The 13944-nt window shown below is 46.4% G+C and overlaps 1 protein-coding gene and 1 long non-coding RNA gene across 2 annotated transcripts in view; one reads left to right on the top strand and one right to left on the bottom strand.

The window, feature by feature from the left end:
• Positions 1–7776, bottom strand: part of ZNF831 (zinc finger protein 831) — a 37776-nt gene extending 30000 nt beyond the window's left edge. Inside the window, 3 exon segments of the mRNA XM_081195960.1 lie at positions 6218–6235; positions 6237–6272; positions 7189–7776. Of these exon segments, the coding sequence (XP_081052086.1) occupies positions 6218–6235; positions 6237–6272; positions 7189–7233 (99 nt within the window). The 5' untranslated portion in view covers positions 7234–7776.
• The window catches only part of LOC308588413, a 105320-nt gene that overhangs the window by 72112 nt on the left and 19264 nt on the right, over positions 1–13944 (top strand). The gene's annotated exons all lie outside the window — the stretch shown is intronic.

The raw sequence follows: 13944 nt of genomic DNA on the forward strand, positions 1-13944 counted from the left end.
TTTCAGCCATTTGTTCCATTATGCTCTCTGTAGTCACTGCCCTATGTTCTAATTCCAATTCCAATCTCCAAGTGCCCTCACTTACATAGCCCACACAGTAACAGCCCCATACAAAAGAGAGGCATCAGCAGACTGAGTGAGGGTAATCTCAAGGTTTGCATAACTGGGGGAGAGGGCCCCTCGAAAGAGAGTCTAGTGAGAACTGAGTGTGCTCAGTTACCTTTAACTGGTAAAGGGACCCCTGACCATTAGGTCCAGTCATGGCCGACTCTGGGGTTGCGGCGCTCATCTCGCTTTATTGGCCGAGGGGGCCGGCACACAGCTTCCGGGTCATGTGGCCAGCATGACTAAGCCGCTTCTGGCGAACCAGAGCAGCACACGGAAACGCCGTTTACCTTCCCACCAGAGCGGTACCTATTTATCTACTTGCACTTTGACGTGCTTTCCAACTGCTAGGTTGGCAGGAGCAGGGACTGAGCAACGGGAGCTCACCCCGTCGTGGAGATTCAAACCGCCGACCTTCTGATCGGCAAGTCCTAGGCTCTGTGGTTTAACCCACAGCACCACCCGCGTCCCTGCTCATAGGATGCTCACAGGATGTTCATAGAATGCTGGCAACTGGGGGGGGGGGTAGGGGAGGGATGGGCAATGGAATAGCTGGAAAAGTAGAAAGATGTCAAACACACACACACACACACACACACACACACACACACAGTGCCCCCCACTCACTTTCTCACAATCTAGAGTCTCCTACATGAAAAGGGAGGCTTCCCCCTCCTCCACCAGCCCATACACATACACTTCCTTTGTTGCAGGGTCCCAGTGCTATATGCAGTGCTAACAGTAATTTTAATTCTCTGAGTGCCTGTTCTTATGTAGCCAAAACAGTACTATCCACACACAGAGAGGTATCAGCCAGCTTACTGGAAGAAGCTCAAAGTTTACAGAAATACAAAGAATACTTAGAAAAAAATCTCAGGGGGGGGACCCTCCTTCCCCCCAAAAAACAACCGAAGACTGAGCATGCCCAGTGGTCATGGAATGCTGAGGACTGGAGGGCATGGAATCAGAGTATCCTTGAAGAGGGCAGGGTTTCAACCACCGATGAACAGGCATGTTCCACACTAATACATTTTGTTGCAGGTCCCACTTGCATAAAGGTATTTTTTAAAGAATTATGAAGTTTTTCCACTTGTGCACAAAAGTGAACTATACAAATATTTATTGGATAATGTAAAATAATACTTTTGAAATTTGAATTAATGAAACCCTCAACACTCCTCCATGGCTGCAGCAGGCACAAATATTATTCTTCAACAAGGCCTCTGACTGATTAACATCTGATACCCTTTTAAATATGTTTGTGAGAGGGGATGGGGTTTGTTTTTGTTCTTGTTTTTATTATGTGTTTTATGTTGTATTTCCATGCTGTGAACCACCCTGAGATCAAAAAGAGCTAATAGCTTGTAACCACAAAGATGAAAGGAAATCAGAAACAGAAGCAACTAACAGTTCAAAAACCAAACCTGAATTTCTATGTTCAGCTCCCAGGAAATGGTGCAGAACAGGTGTAGAATAAGGACGTTATTGAGGGGAGGTAGCCCGCAACATGCAATTATATAAATATCCTCAAAGGTCTAGATTAGAGTGTGCTCCCCATCCCACAAAAAAAATATTATCTCAGACTAAGAGTAGCTTCCCCACAGTAAAGCAGCTGTGTCTACAGATAATGACCTTCATAAATGAGAAATGGAGCCCATTTTTTTAAAAAAAACACTTTATAGAGTTCTTCATTCAAATTTCTACTGGTGAAATGTGTATCAAGGCCATTTATAACAATTGTGAGAACATTTCGAGTGTGCAAGTCTCTGAACCCGAAGTCCATTTTACTGCCTCAGAGTTCTGAGGTATTTAATCCAATGTCAGGACTGCAATGACTCAACGTGATTTCAGACTGAGAGGACAGTGGCTGTTACCCCTCTCACACAGAGGTAAGTTCCTCCACTATCTTTGTAAATTGAGAGTATAACTTAATCCAACTTTCAGCAGTGCACAGAGAATCAGACCATTTCCATTCTACACATGAGGAATTGTGTTTTAAAAAGCACCTGAAAATTCAAACGAAGCTTGAAGTGTTCAACCAAAGGTGCTAGCTTTGTACCTGGTGGGAGTTTTTTTAATGGGGAGAGATATATTTCATCATGCAGTCTCTCACTGATATATCTCAGGTGGTACAATTTCATTAAGACTATCAACATGGTCTTGTCAAGTCAAAAAATAAATTCCTTCTTATGGTTCTGTTTAGCGTACAGTCATCATATTCCCTCATTTTAAAAGTCTTCTGGAAAACATTTTGTTATTATGATTACACTTTCTGGTTATTCTAAATCAATATACAACTGCTCTCTACTGCAGACGCTGTTCAAATAGCCCCTTCAACTTTATTCCTCTCAACCACTCTTCCCCCCCCCCACCCCAATTTTTCTCTTCCTCCTTCCCTTCCAGCTTCTCCATCTACATGAAATCAGGTCAAGAGCTGCATGTGACTCTTGGAACACAGGGTTGGAACACAGGGTTCCTAGCCGTGATGAAGCTGAAACTCCACAAGATGCCTTATTATTCAAAGCAGCAAATCTCACATGTACTATGCTGCTAGTGTTCAGCTGCTGCACAAATAATTACCTGTCAGACTTTCTTACTGCATCAAATCAATGCATACATGCCACTTTATCATAGCCACCAGACTGGCACAACCACAGTCAGAGTTGTAATGGTTTGTATGTGGAATTTGGCATCCAAACAGGATTTAGGAATGACATAGGAATCTGCCTTATACCATAGATCCATCCAGCTCAATACTATACAGTGACTGGTAGTGGCTCTCCATAGTTGTTCATCAATCCTTTCCAGGGAATTCTGGGAATTATAGCTCTGTGAGATGAATAGGGGTCTCTTAAAAACTCATCACCCTTAACAAGTGTTCCCATGATTCTTTGGGGGAAAGCCATGACTGTTAAAGGGATAAAACTGTGCTTTAAATGTATTGCGGATTTGGCCATATACGCCACTGGATCCAACCCTTGGAAAACATTCATCAAGCTCAGCAAGTCACAGGATAGAAAGACAGGTCCTCTTATGGATCAGTAACTGGTCAAAGAACAGGAAGCAGAGAATAGTAATAAAATCAACAGTTCTCACGATGAAAGGATGATAAGTTTTAATAGCACTGGAACCAACAAAAGTTGCTAGCTGCCATTAAAGAGCAAATTAAAAGGGTAAAGGGACCCCTGACCATTAGGTCCAGTCGTGACCGACTCTGCGGTTGTGGCGCTCATCTCGCTTTATTGGCCGAGGGAGCTGGCGTACAACTTCCGGGTCATGTGGCCAGCATGACTAAGCCGCTTCTGGCGAACCAGAGTAGCGCATGCAAACGCCGTTTACCTTCCCGCCGGAGTGGTACCTATTTATCTACTAGCACTTTGACATGTTTTCAAACTGCTAGGTTGGCAGGAGCAGGGACCAAGCAACGGGAGCCCACCCCGTCGTGGGGATTCGAACCGCCGACCTTCTGATCGGCAAGTCCTAGGCTCTGTGGTTTAACCCACAGCGCCACCTGTGTCCCAAAGAGCAAATTATTTTGCTACAAATATCCATTATCTTGGATTTGCTGTCAAGCTCACTAAGATTCAAGGAATCATAAATACTCACTTTCCCTCCCTTCACCCACCCCAATTTGACGAATCACTGCAATTAAATATAAGAAAGAAAATTTCAGGCTCTTGCTAACTAATCTAAAGCAACCTAATAGGTGAAGCATCTTAATTCCATTACACTGGCATCTTGAGTATTTTCACTCTCCCATTGACACACTAATAATTCTTTGTACTCCTACAGCTCATAGCACTTCATGAATAAAGGTCTCAGAGCACTTCATGAATAAAGATTAATTTTTACCACTTGTGTTCTGCACATGCATAATCGAATAATGGGTTCTTGAAAAGTAGAGTCCTTGCTATTATCTGTTTATAAGAGTGTTAATCTGAAAGAATAGAAACACTGTTAACTATTATTAAAGAAGAAAGCATCATAAAATATTCCTTCCAGTAGCACCTTAGAGACCAACTAAGTTTGCTATTAGTATAAGCTTTCGTGTGCATGCACACTTCTTCAGATACCCGTGCATGCACACGAAAGCTCATACCAATTACAAACTTAGTTGGTATCTAAGGTGCTACTAGAAGGAATTTTGTTTGTTTGTTTCGACTACGGCAGACCAACATGGCTACCTACTTGTAACCTTAAAATATATCCACAAAATCAGGTATTCCCATGATTATCATCAGTGTAACTTCGGGGGCGGAGGGGAGATTAGTTTTTAATTGCTCTGCAGAAATGAAGCATCTTTGTGAATCTTGCTGGAAATGAGGATATAGTTGCCTTTTGAGTTCACTTTACCTTTAAAATAAATAATTGTACTTCCATTTAGAGAATCGAAAATATATTAACAAAGAGGAATACAGAAAAACTTTTTACCAGCAAACAGAATAAACAAGTCCTGGCAAAACTGATAGTTGTGTACATAGGATTAAAGACACAGCTAGCAAAGACACTTAACTTGCTCAAAACTGCAAAGAATTTTGCTTGGCAAAAATTCAAAGCACCATGGAAACAAATGAAGTCACTGGCACCAAATAAGCCCAACTATTCTAACATGTCTTTATGGAGAATGTATTAAAAAGATTTGGAGAAACAATATCATTACTGTATACAGATGAACTGATCTACATTTAGCAGTGGCCAAACTTGTTCCAGGTCATGCCTATCTTGAAAAACCTATAGCCAGTTCTCAAAAGGGAACAGCATCCATACAATCTCTCCTGGAAGTCACAAAGATGAAGTGGTGCTCCACTGTTAACGCTCCATGATCTCCAATCATGGTATGATGACAAACCAGATTCAATGGTACTAATTTAGCTGCAGTTGCACAAGCAGAGGTTTCAGCTACTGAAATAGGATTGGAGACAGCACCTGTCGTGTTTGGATAAGTGAATTTTCATATAACGAGCATGTGGATGGCAGGCCCTACATGTACTATATTTTTGAATCAAAGAATGTCACAATGCTGCAGTTCCCATGGTCGCCAGTAGGCAGCCACACCAATGATGACAGAGCAGCAGGCAGGCAGACAAGCAGTGGGCCCAGATGAGCTGCAAAGGAACAGCTAAGGCAAGCCAGGCCAGCCCCTGAGCAACCTTACTGCTCTGCTGCTGCTGCTGCATACCTCGTTCCAGCAACACAGTGTCTGCCCCAGCAGCATCAGGTGTCAGAGAGGAAGAAAGTGGCACTACAGCAGGCCTGTCACTGGAAAGCTGCCCCAGCAGGCAAGCAGCCTTGGTCTTGAGGAGGTAACCAGAGGCAGGCAGGCGGATCAGTGTGCAGTGTGTTTTGCAACCCATCCTACTTTCCATCACTGCCATTGGTTGCTTTGCGAGATAAGGTAGGAATGGGGAGGCCAGCAGATTGAGTGGGGAAGACAGGTGGCTGAAGCAGGCTTTCCCATACCTCCTCTTCTGTCTCCCCTTTGCCAATGAAACATGGCATCTCCAGTACACACATGGAATATGCCCATTCTCAACTTTCAGACAGTCCCACATTCAGTGCAACATCTGCGACCACTCTGGACATGCATTTATTTAGACTAGTTAGTCACTTGTTACTTGATGGCCTAAAAACAACTTACAATATATTTAAAAACAAACAAATAAATTATAACATTAAAATAATTCATACAAACACCTACTGTTCATTCAAACACACAGAGAGCTGTGTATACACTATGTATGAACTGTACACCCTGCCTGCAGCAAAAACATGTAGTTTTCTCATTCCATAATCATTCATTCAATCTAGTGTACTTGTAACAGAATTGGTGCTATATGAACTGTTCCTCTCAGATCAGTCAACAGTCAGACAACCCCATTCTGCACTAACAGAAACGTCCAATCTGTTTTCCAAGGCAGCCCCATATAAAGAACGTTGCACTAATCCAATCTTGGTTAGTAGACTGTAGCGCAGTTATCATTGTAGCCCAGTTATCCCTGTCCAGATAGGGTCATAGTTGGGCCACCAGCCTAAGCTTATGGCACTCTACCACTGAGGCTACCTGGGTCTCAAGTGACAGCAATGGATCGAGGTGAAACCTCAAACTACAAACCTGATCCTTCAGAGGGAGTATGATCCCCATCTAAAGCAGGCAACACAACATTCAGCTGGAGAAAGGAAAGTTAATTTAAAGTTAGCAGGAAAGTCAACCCCACCCAGGAGCATCTTGTCTGCACCTAAAAGCATACAAAGTCAAAACATCTAAACTGACATCAGTTAAATTCATAGATAACACTTTGTTTCATAGTGAAAACAGTCATTAGTACAGCAGGTACATTCATGAGTTGCCTACTGTTTCACTTATATCCCTATGGTAAAGACAGGAAGCTAATTGTTCCTCAGCAACTATACTGCATTTCAAAAAAGGATCACATGTGCACACGTTCCTTGCTATGGTAACAGCACCTGCACAACAGCCTACTGTGACTAATTCCTTCCGGATGACTTCTCTTATCACATCTGCAAATCTTTTTTTCTGCATGTAGCCATTTACAGCACACAGACTTTTCATGGCAGCTAGAGTACTGTAACTCAACAGCAAGCACAGTAATTCTGTGCTTCCTATATCACTCACCTTGCTGCGCTCACCGAGCTCTTCTTTCCACTGAGGTTTATATTTTTAATTCACAGAAATTCAACAAACAGCAAAGCAGCCTGCAACACAATTTTTAATTACTACATATTTTTCAGTATTTTAAAACTTAAAAACTGAGACAAGGTTGAAAAGGTGATGTATACATTTTAAATAATTGCCAGTTCCATATTAATAGTGTGTGAAGAATACTGCACAAGACACAAAACTGGCACAATTCCTGCTCAGATGGCCTATACTTGCTTCATTCACAGTAAGTCACAATAAGTCACAGGGCATTTAAAATAATGGTTTAATCATGAAAGTGCCTCCCTCCTGCCACATAGGTTCACATTGCTCCAACAAGTCATGATTGGACTGGGTTCATTTGTTCCCAACAATCCATGAGGTCAGAAAAAACTGAACTTAAAAGAATACAATTTTGTACCTACCCACACATCTGTTTCACTTACTTCAATTGGGCTTTTAGTGCACATCCGCTAGTGGAGAACTGTGTATAAGTAAGAGAAAGATGATAGGAGAGGCTAAAATGAACTGAACAAAAATTATGATTAGTTGCTGCAAATTTAGGAAGTAGCTGCTTATAGACTAAGATGTCAGTTTTAGTGGCATGGATGGAAAGGGTCTGGGAGTAGAAAGAATATGGGTTTGCACTGAGAATGGAATGGACTGACAAGAGTCTGACTTATGATTATTTCTACATATAATGTGCAAAAAGGAAAACTTACCTGAAGCTCACCAAATTATGGTCAAATCTGGCCAGGATCTTGCATTCTCATTTGCTTTCTTGAAGCCCCATCCAGATGCCAAAGAGTTTAGAACTACTCTTCTCATAATATTTTCCCCCACTCTTTACTTGCTATCTCAAGCGAGGCAAGAAGCCATCCCAACCCACACTATCTATGAGTGCTGCATCCTTCAACCTCAGTTTTTATGCATGTCTGTTTTTCTCAGTTGTCAGGGAAACACTACAATTTCTATTGTTGCAGCTTAGCATCTAGATCAGTATTACTACAGACAAAATGTACAACTTGCTGTTGAAATAGAATACACAAGATGAAACAGTGAAATCAGCTATGATAAAGTGGGCACAAGATATTGGCCATAACATTATTTTTGCTGACTGGGAGCAGTTGTGGACCACCGGTATGAAATTTACGGCATGTAATGCCTTAAAGGAAAATATTATGAAAATGATTTATAGGTGGTACATGACCCCAGTCAAGCTTGCAAAAATATACCACTTGTCTGATAATAAATGTTGGAAATGTAAAGAAACTGAAGGTACTTTCTTTCACCTTTGGTGGACGTGCCCAAAGATTAAGGACTTCTGGGAAATGATATATAATGAAATGAAAAAGGTACTTAAATGTACCTTCCCTAAGAAACCAGAGGCCTTTCTCTTGGGCATTGTCGGCCAACTGGTGTCAAAGAAAGATAGAACATTTTTTATGTATGCTACAACAGCAGCAAGAATACTCATAGCAAAGTATTGGAAGACACAAGATCTACCCACTCTGGAAGAATGGCAGATGAAGGTGATAGACTACATGGGACTGGCAGAAATGACTGGCAGAATCCGAGACCAGAGGAAAGAGACGGCGGAAGAAGATTGGAAGAAATTTAAAATCTATCTTAAAGAGATATTGTAAAATTAATGAGTGTTAAAATGTTATGATTACAGAAAGTAAGTGGATTACAGCTGTAAAGATTAAGTTAAAAGAAAAGAAAAGAATACAACTAGATAAAACCAAGGATGAGGATTTGCTGAATTAAATTTGAAATTGGAATGCAGAAAGGGGAGGTATGAGGAGGTCGGTGAAGTAAGTTTTAAGAAAATAGGGTTTTGAAATTATACTTGTTTGTTTTTGTGTTTGTTTGTTCGTAGTGAGTATGTTTATATAATTTGTGAAAATTCAATAAATATTATTATAAAAAACAAAATGGTTTAGAAATATAAAGGCAACTCATTTAATTTCACTGTTTGCCTAGAGGCCAGGAATCATTCTAACATCTATGCAATCTTCTTCCATTATTAAAGAGTTGAAAGAGCTTAAGTTCACAGAAAATTTGTTTGAATGTTTCAGTCTATATGAAGCTTTTATTTTTTTACATATAAGCAATGCTGTCTATTTTAAGCCTGTAATTTAATCCAAATAATACATATGAAAGATGTTACCATGAAACTACCTTTTCCAAAAGCAAACACATATACATTTCAGAAAGCAGATTCATTTTATTTAATAAGTAAAAATTAAGTCAAGAGCTGTCTCATACTGCATACTGCTAACCAAGGTGATGTATCATACAATCATAATAATCTGACTCAGTATCAGGGAATTTTGGAAGGTTCACTATTACAAATTCCTCCTCCTCTATCTCCTTACTCTTGTTTAGTGATACTCTCCCTCCTTTCCTGCTTTGAAACAAACCCCAGCTTACCACTGCACCCAAACCAACAAGCCATGATTTGTTCTTGATCAGAAGCCATGGTAAAACCCTGAAGTCTAATATAAATAATAATAATAAATATAATAATAATAATAATAATAATAATAATAATAATAATAATAATAATAATAATAATTTATTTGTACCCTGCCCATCTGGCTGGGTTTCCCCAGACACTCTGGGCAACACACATTCTCCCCAACCTAACCCCACGCTTCCAGACTGAGAAGGCTTGAGTGGGCTAATTCTTTCTCCCCTCTCCCCAACCCCAACCCCTTCAACATTCTGTACCTCTTGAAACCATCTTATTTTGGGGTGGCCCCATTTGACTTCCATGCCGATAGCAAATCCAGGTCAGAAAGGCCCATTATATCTGAAAACAGAAAACATCTGCATTTTGAAATCCATTTTTAAATATAAAATTCAAGTTGCATTGTATACATTCGCAGAAATACATATGGGAATCCCCCAAAGCACAGAAGTGTATGGTGTCATGAACAAAGATGCTTGTGCCTCACTGACTGAAAGTAGCAAGAAATTAAGATACTTCCCAATAGACTGTAAACCAAATGTACACTTACTCAAATTTACCGTAACTAGGAAAGTCTAAAAATGGGTTGTTTTCATCTCTGAAACTGGGAGCCAGGTCTCCCAATAACAGAAGCCAGCAAAACGAGCCAAAGCACAGATGGGAGACAATATTGGCCTGTAGGAGTTTCACCTTCAAGCGGCCTCTGGGCCAATTCAAAATATGCAAATGTTTGCTTCACTTCCTAAACTGTACAATTGAGCTTGCTGGTTTGAGAATCATATGTTTGAATGATCCATCAAGAAGAAATTCCCCAAACACAGAAAACTAGATGATCAGGAAGGAAGGAAGAAGGTTCAACTGCTTTTCACTTGTGTAAAAGCTTCCTTCACAGGATGACATTTTTTTACACATTCAAACACTGACAGAAGTAGAACAGCCAGCAGCAATGAATATTATTTCTGCATATTTAGGAACATAGGAAGCTGCCTTCTAACACTGCCAGACAAGTTATCTGTCCAGTCCAGTTCCATTTTACTCTATTCAGTGGCAGAACTTCATGCTCCGGCACTGGGGGGTGGAGAGCAGGCGGGGATGGGGCTGGCGCACATCCTGGGGGCGTGGTGTGCTGTTTGCGTGGGCTGGGGGGGCAGCTGCAATGGCACCTTCCTGGGATTGCGCTGCCAGGGGCAGTGCGCTCCCCCCGCACTCCTCTTCCTCCGCCAGTGACTATTCTGACCAGAAGTAGATCGCCAGGGTCTCAGGTAGTGCTTTGCATTACCTACTGCCTAATCCTCAAATAGAGATGCCAGGCTTTGAACCTGAAATCTTCTGTTCACAAAGCATGTAGTGAGTGATGGTCCCTCCCTGGTTCTTAATTTGAGGAGGAGGATTTGCAGTCAGCCAGGAACATACATACAGTGGTGCCTCGCAAGACGTAATTAATTCGTTCCGCAAGTTTTTTCTTCTTGCGAGTTTTTCGTCTTGCGAAGCACGGTTTCCCATAGGAATGCATTGAAAATCAATTAATGCGTTCCTATGGAGACCGCCTTCAGACCAGGTCCAGAGACAGTCTGTCCCCAGACCTCTTCTGAAGGCTGGCGGGGGAAGAAGGACTTTTCTCCCCACCGCCAGCCTTCAGAACAGCCTTCTGAAGGCTGGCGGTGGGAAGAAAAGCCCTTGTCCCGCCGCCAGCCTTCAGAAGAGTTCCCGGAGGGCTGCCTAGGCTGCGGATAGCAGCCTGCTGCCCGGTGCGAGGCAGACATCTGCAGCTTGGGGTGCCCTGCAGGACTTCCCCGCAGGGCTCTCCAAGCTGCGGATAGCAGCGTGCTGCCCCACACGAGGGGCGCTCTTAAGCAGAGCGCCCTTCGCGCGGGGCAGACACCTGCAGCTTGGGGAGCCCTGCAGGAGTTCCCCGCAGGGCTCTCCAAGCTGCGGATAGCAGCCTGCTGCCCCGCACGAGGGGCGCTCTTTAGCAGAGCGCCCCTCGCGCGGGGCAGACATCTGCAGCTTGGGGAGCCCTGCAGGACTTCCCCACAGGGCTCTCCAAGCTGCGGATAGCAGCCTGCTGCCCCGCACGAGGGGCGCTCTTTAGCAGAGCGCCCCTCGTGCGGGGCAGACATTCACAGCTTGGGGAGCCCTGCAGGACTTCCCCGCAGGGCTCTCCAAGCTGCGGATAGCAGCCTGCTGCCCCTCGCGTGGGGCAGACATTCGCAGCTTGGGGAGCCCTGCAGGAGTTCCCCGCAGGGCTCTCCAAGCGGCAGATAGCAGCCTGCTGCCCCGCACGAGGGGCGCTCTTAAGCAGAGCGCCCCTCGCGCGGGGCAGACATTCACAGCTTGGGGAGCCCTGCAGGACGTCCCCGCAGGGCTCTGCAAGCTGCGGATAGGCGCAGCAGGCTGCTATCTGCAGCTTGGAGAGCCCTGCGGGGAAGTCCTGCAGGGCTCCCCAAGCTGCGAATGTCTGCCCCGCGCGAAGGGCGCTCTGCTTAACAGCGCCCCTTGTGCGGGGCAGCAGGCTGCTATCCGCAGCTTGGAGAGCCCTGCGGGGAACTGCTGCAGGGCTCCCCAAGCTGTGAATGTCTGCCCCGCGCGAGGGGCGCTCTGCTAAAGAGCGCCCCTCGTGCGGGGCAGCAGGCTGCTATCCGCAGCTTGGAGAGCCCTGCGGGGAAGTCCTGCAGGGCTCCCCAAGCTGCAGGTGTCTGCCCCACGCGAGGGGCAGCAGGCTGCTATCCGCAGCTTGCAGAGCCCTGCGGGGAACTCCTGCAGGGCTCCCCAAGCTGTGAATGTCTGCCCCGCGCAAGGGGCGCTCTGCTAAAGAGCGCCCCTCGTGCGGGGCAGCAGGCTGCTATCCGCAGCTTGGAGAGCCCTGCAGGGAAGTCCTGCAGGGCTCCCCAAGCTGCAGGTGTCTGCCCCGCGCGAAGGGCGCTCTGCTAAAGAGCGCCCCTCGTGCGGGGCAGCAGGCTGCTATCCGCAGCTTGGAGAGCCCTGCGGGGAAGTCCTGCAGGGCTCCCCAAGCTGCGAATGTCTGCCCCGCGCGAGGGGCGCTCTGCTTAAGAGCGCCCCTTGCGCGGGGCAGCATGCTGCTATCCGCAGCCTAGGCAGCCCTCCGGGAACTCTTCTGAAGGCTGGCGGGGGAGAAGGGCTTTTCTTCCCACCGCCAGCCTTCAGAACAGCCTTCTGAATGTTGGCGGTGGGGAGGAAAACCTTCCTCCCACCGCAAATCTTCAAAACAGGTCCGGGAACAGAGGAGAAGCGCTGCGCGCCTTCCCCTCTGTTCCCGGACCTGTCCTGAAGGCTTGCGGTGGGAGGAGGGCTTTCCTCCCCACCGCCAACATTCAGAAGGCTGTTCTGAATGTTGGTGGTGGGGAGGAAAAACCCTCCTCCCACCGCAAGCCCCGGGAACAGAGGAGAAGCGCTGCGCGCCTTCTCCTCTGTTCCCGGACCTCCCACCACAAGCCTTCAGGACAGGTCTGGGAACAGAGGAGAAGGTGCGCTGCGCTTCCCCGCTGTCCCAGGAGATTTCCCTATGGGCTTTCGTCTTGCGAAGCAAGCCCATAGGGAAATTCGTCTTGCGAAGCCTCTAAAAATCGGAAAACCCTTTCGTCTTGTGGGTTTTTCGTTTAGCGAGGCATTCGTCTTGCGGGGTACCACTGTACTGAGATACTGTACAATTGTGTGTATATAGGTATCCTTACAAGGGTTTGTTGTTTCACATTTCATCTGATTATATATATAGTTATAATAATATAGCTTGTATGCTTCAAGCATACAGTGGTACCCCGCAAGACGAATGCCTCGCTAAACGAAAAACCCGCAAGACGAAAGGGTTTTCCGATTTTTAGAGGCTAAAGAGCGCCCCTCGTGCGGGGCAGCAGGCTGCTATCCGCAGCTTGGAGAGCCCTGCGGGGAAGTCCTGCAGGGCTCCCCAAGCTGCAGATGTCTGCCCCGCGCGAGGGGCGCTCTGCTTAAGAGCGCCCCTCGTGCGGGGCAGCAGGCTGCTATCCGCAGCTTGGAGAGCCCTGCGGGGAAGTCCTGCAGGGCTCCCCAAGCTGCAGATGTCTGCCCCGCGCGAGGGGCGCTCTGCTTAAGAGCGCCCCTCGTGCGGGGCAGCAGGCTGCTATCCGCAGCTTGGAGAGCCCTGCGGGGAAGTCCTGCAGGGCTCCCCAAGCTGCAGGTGTCTGCCCCGTGCGAGGGGCGCTCTGCTTAAGAGCGCCCCTCGTGCGGGGCAGCAGGCTGCTATCCGCAGCTTGGAGAGCCCTGCGGGGAAGTCCTGCAGGGCTCCCCAAGCTGCAGATGTCTGCCCCGCGCGAGGGGCGCTCTGCTTAAGAGCGCCCCTCGTGCGGGGCAGCAGGCTGCTATCCGCAGCTTGGAGAGCCCTGCGGGGAACTCCTGCAGGGCTCCCCAAGCTGCAGGTGTCTGCCCCGCGCGAAGGGCGCTCTGCTTAAGAGCGCCCCTCGTGTGGGGCAGCACGCTGCTATCCGCAGCTTGGAGAGCCCTGCGGGGAAGTCCTGCAGGGCACCCCAAGCTGCAGATGTCTGCCTCGCACCGGGCAGCAGGCTGCTATCCGCAGCCTAGGCAGCCCTCCGGGAACTCTTCTGAAGGCTGGCGGCAGGACAAGGGCTTTTCTTCCCACCGCCAGCCTTCAGAAGGCTGTTCTGAAGGCTGGCGGTGGGGAGAAAAGTCCTTCTTCCCCCGCCAGCCTTCAGAA

Source organism: Podarcis bocagei (assembly GCF_964188305.1).
Source record: "Podarcis bocagei genome assembly, chromosome: 5".
In the NCBI taxonomy this organism is placed as follows: domain Eukaryota; kingdom Metazoa; phylum Chordata; class Lepidosauria; order Squamata; family Lacertidae; genus Podarcis; species Podarcis bocagei.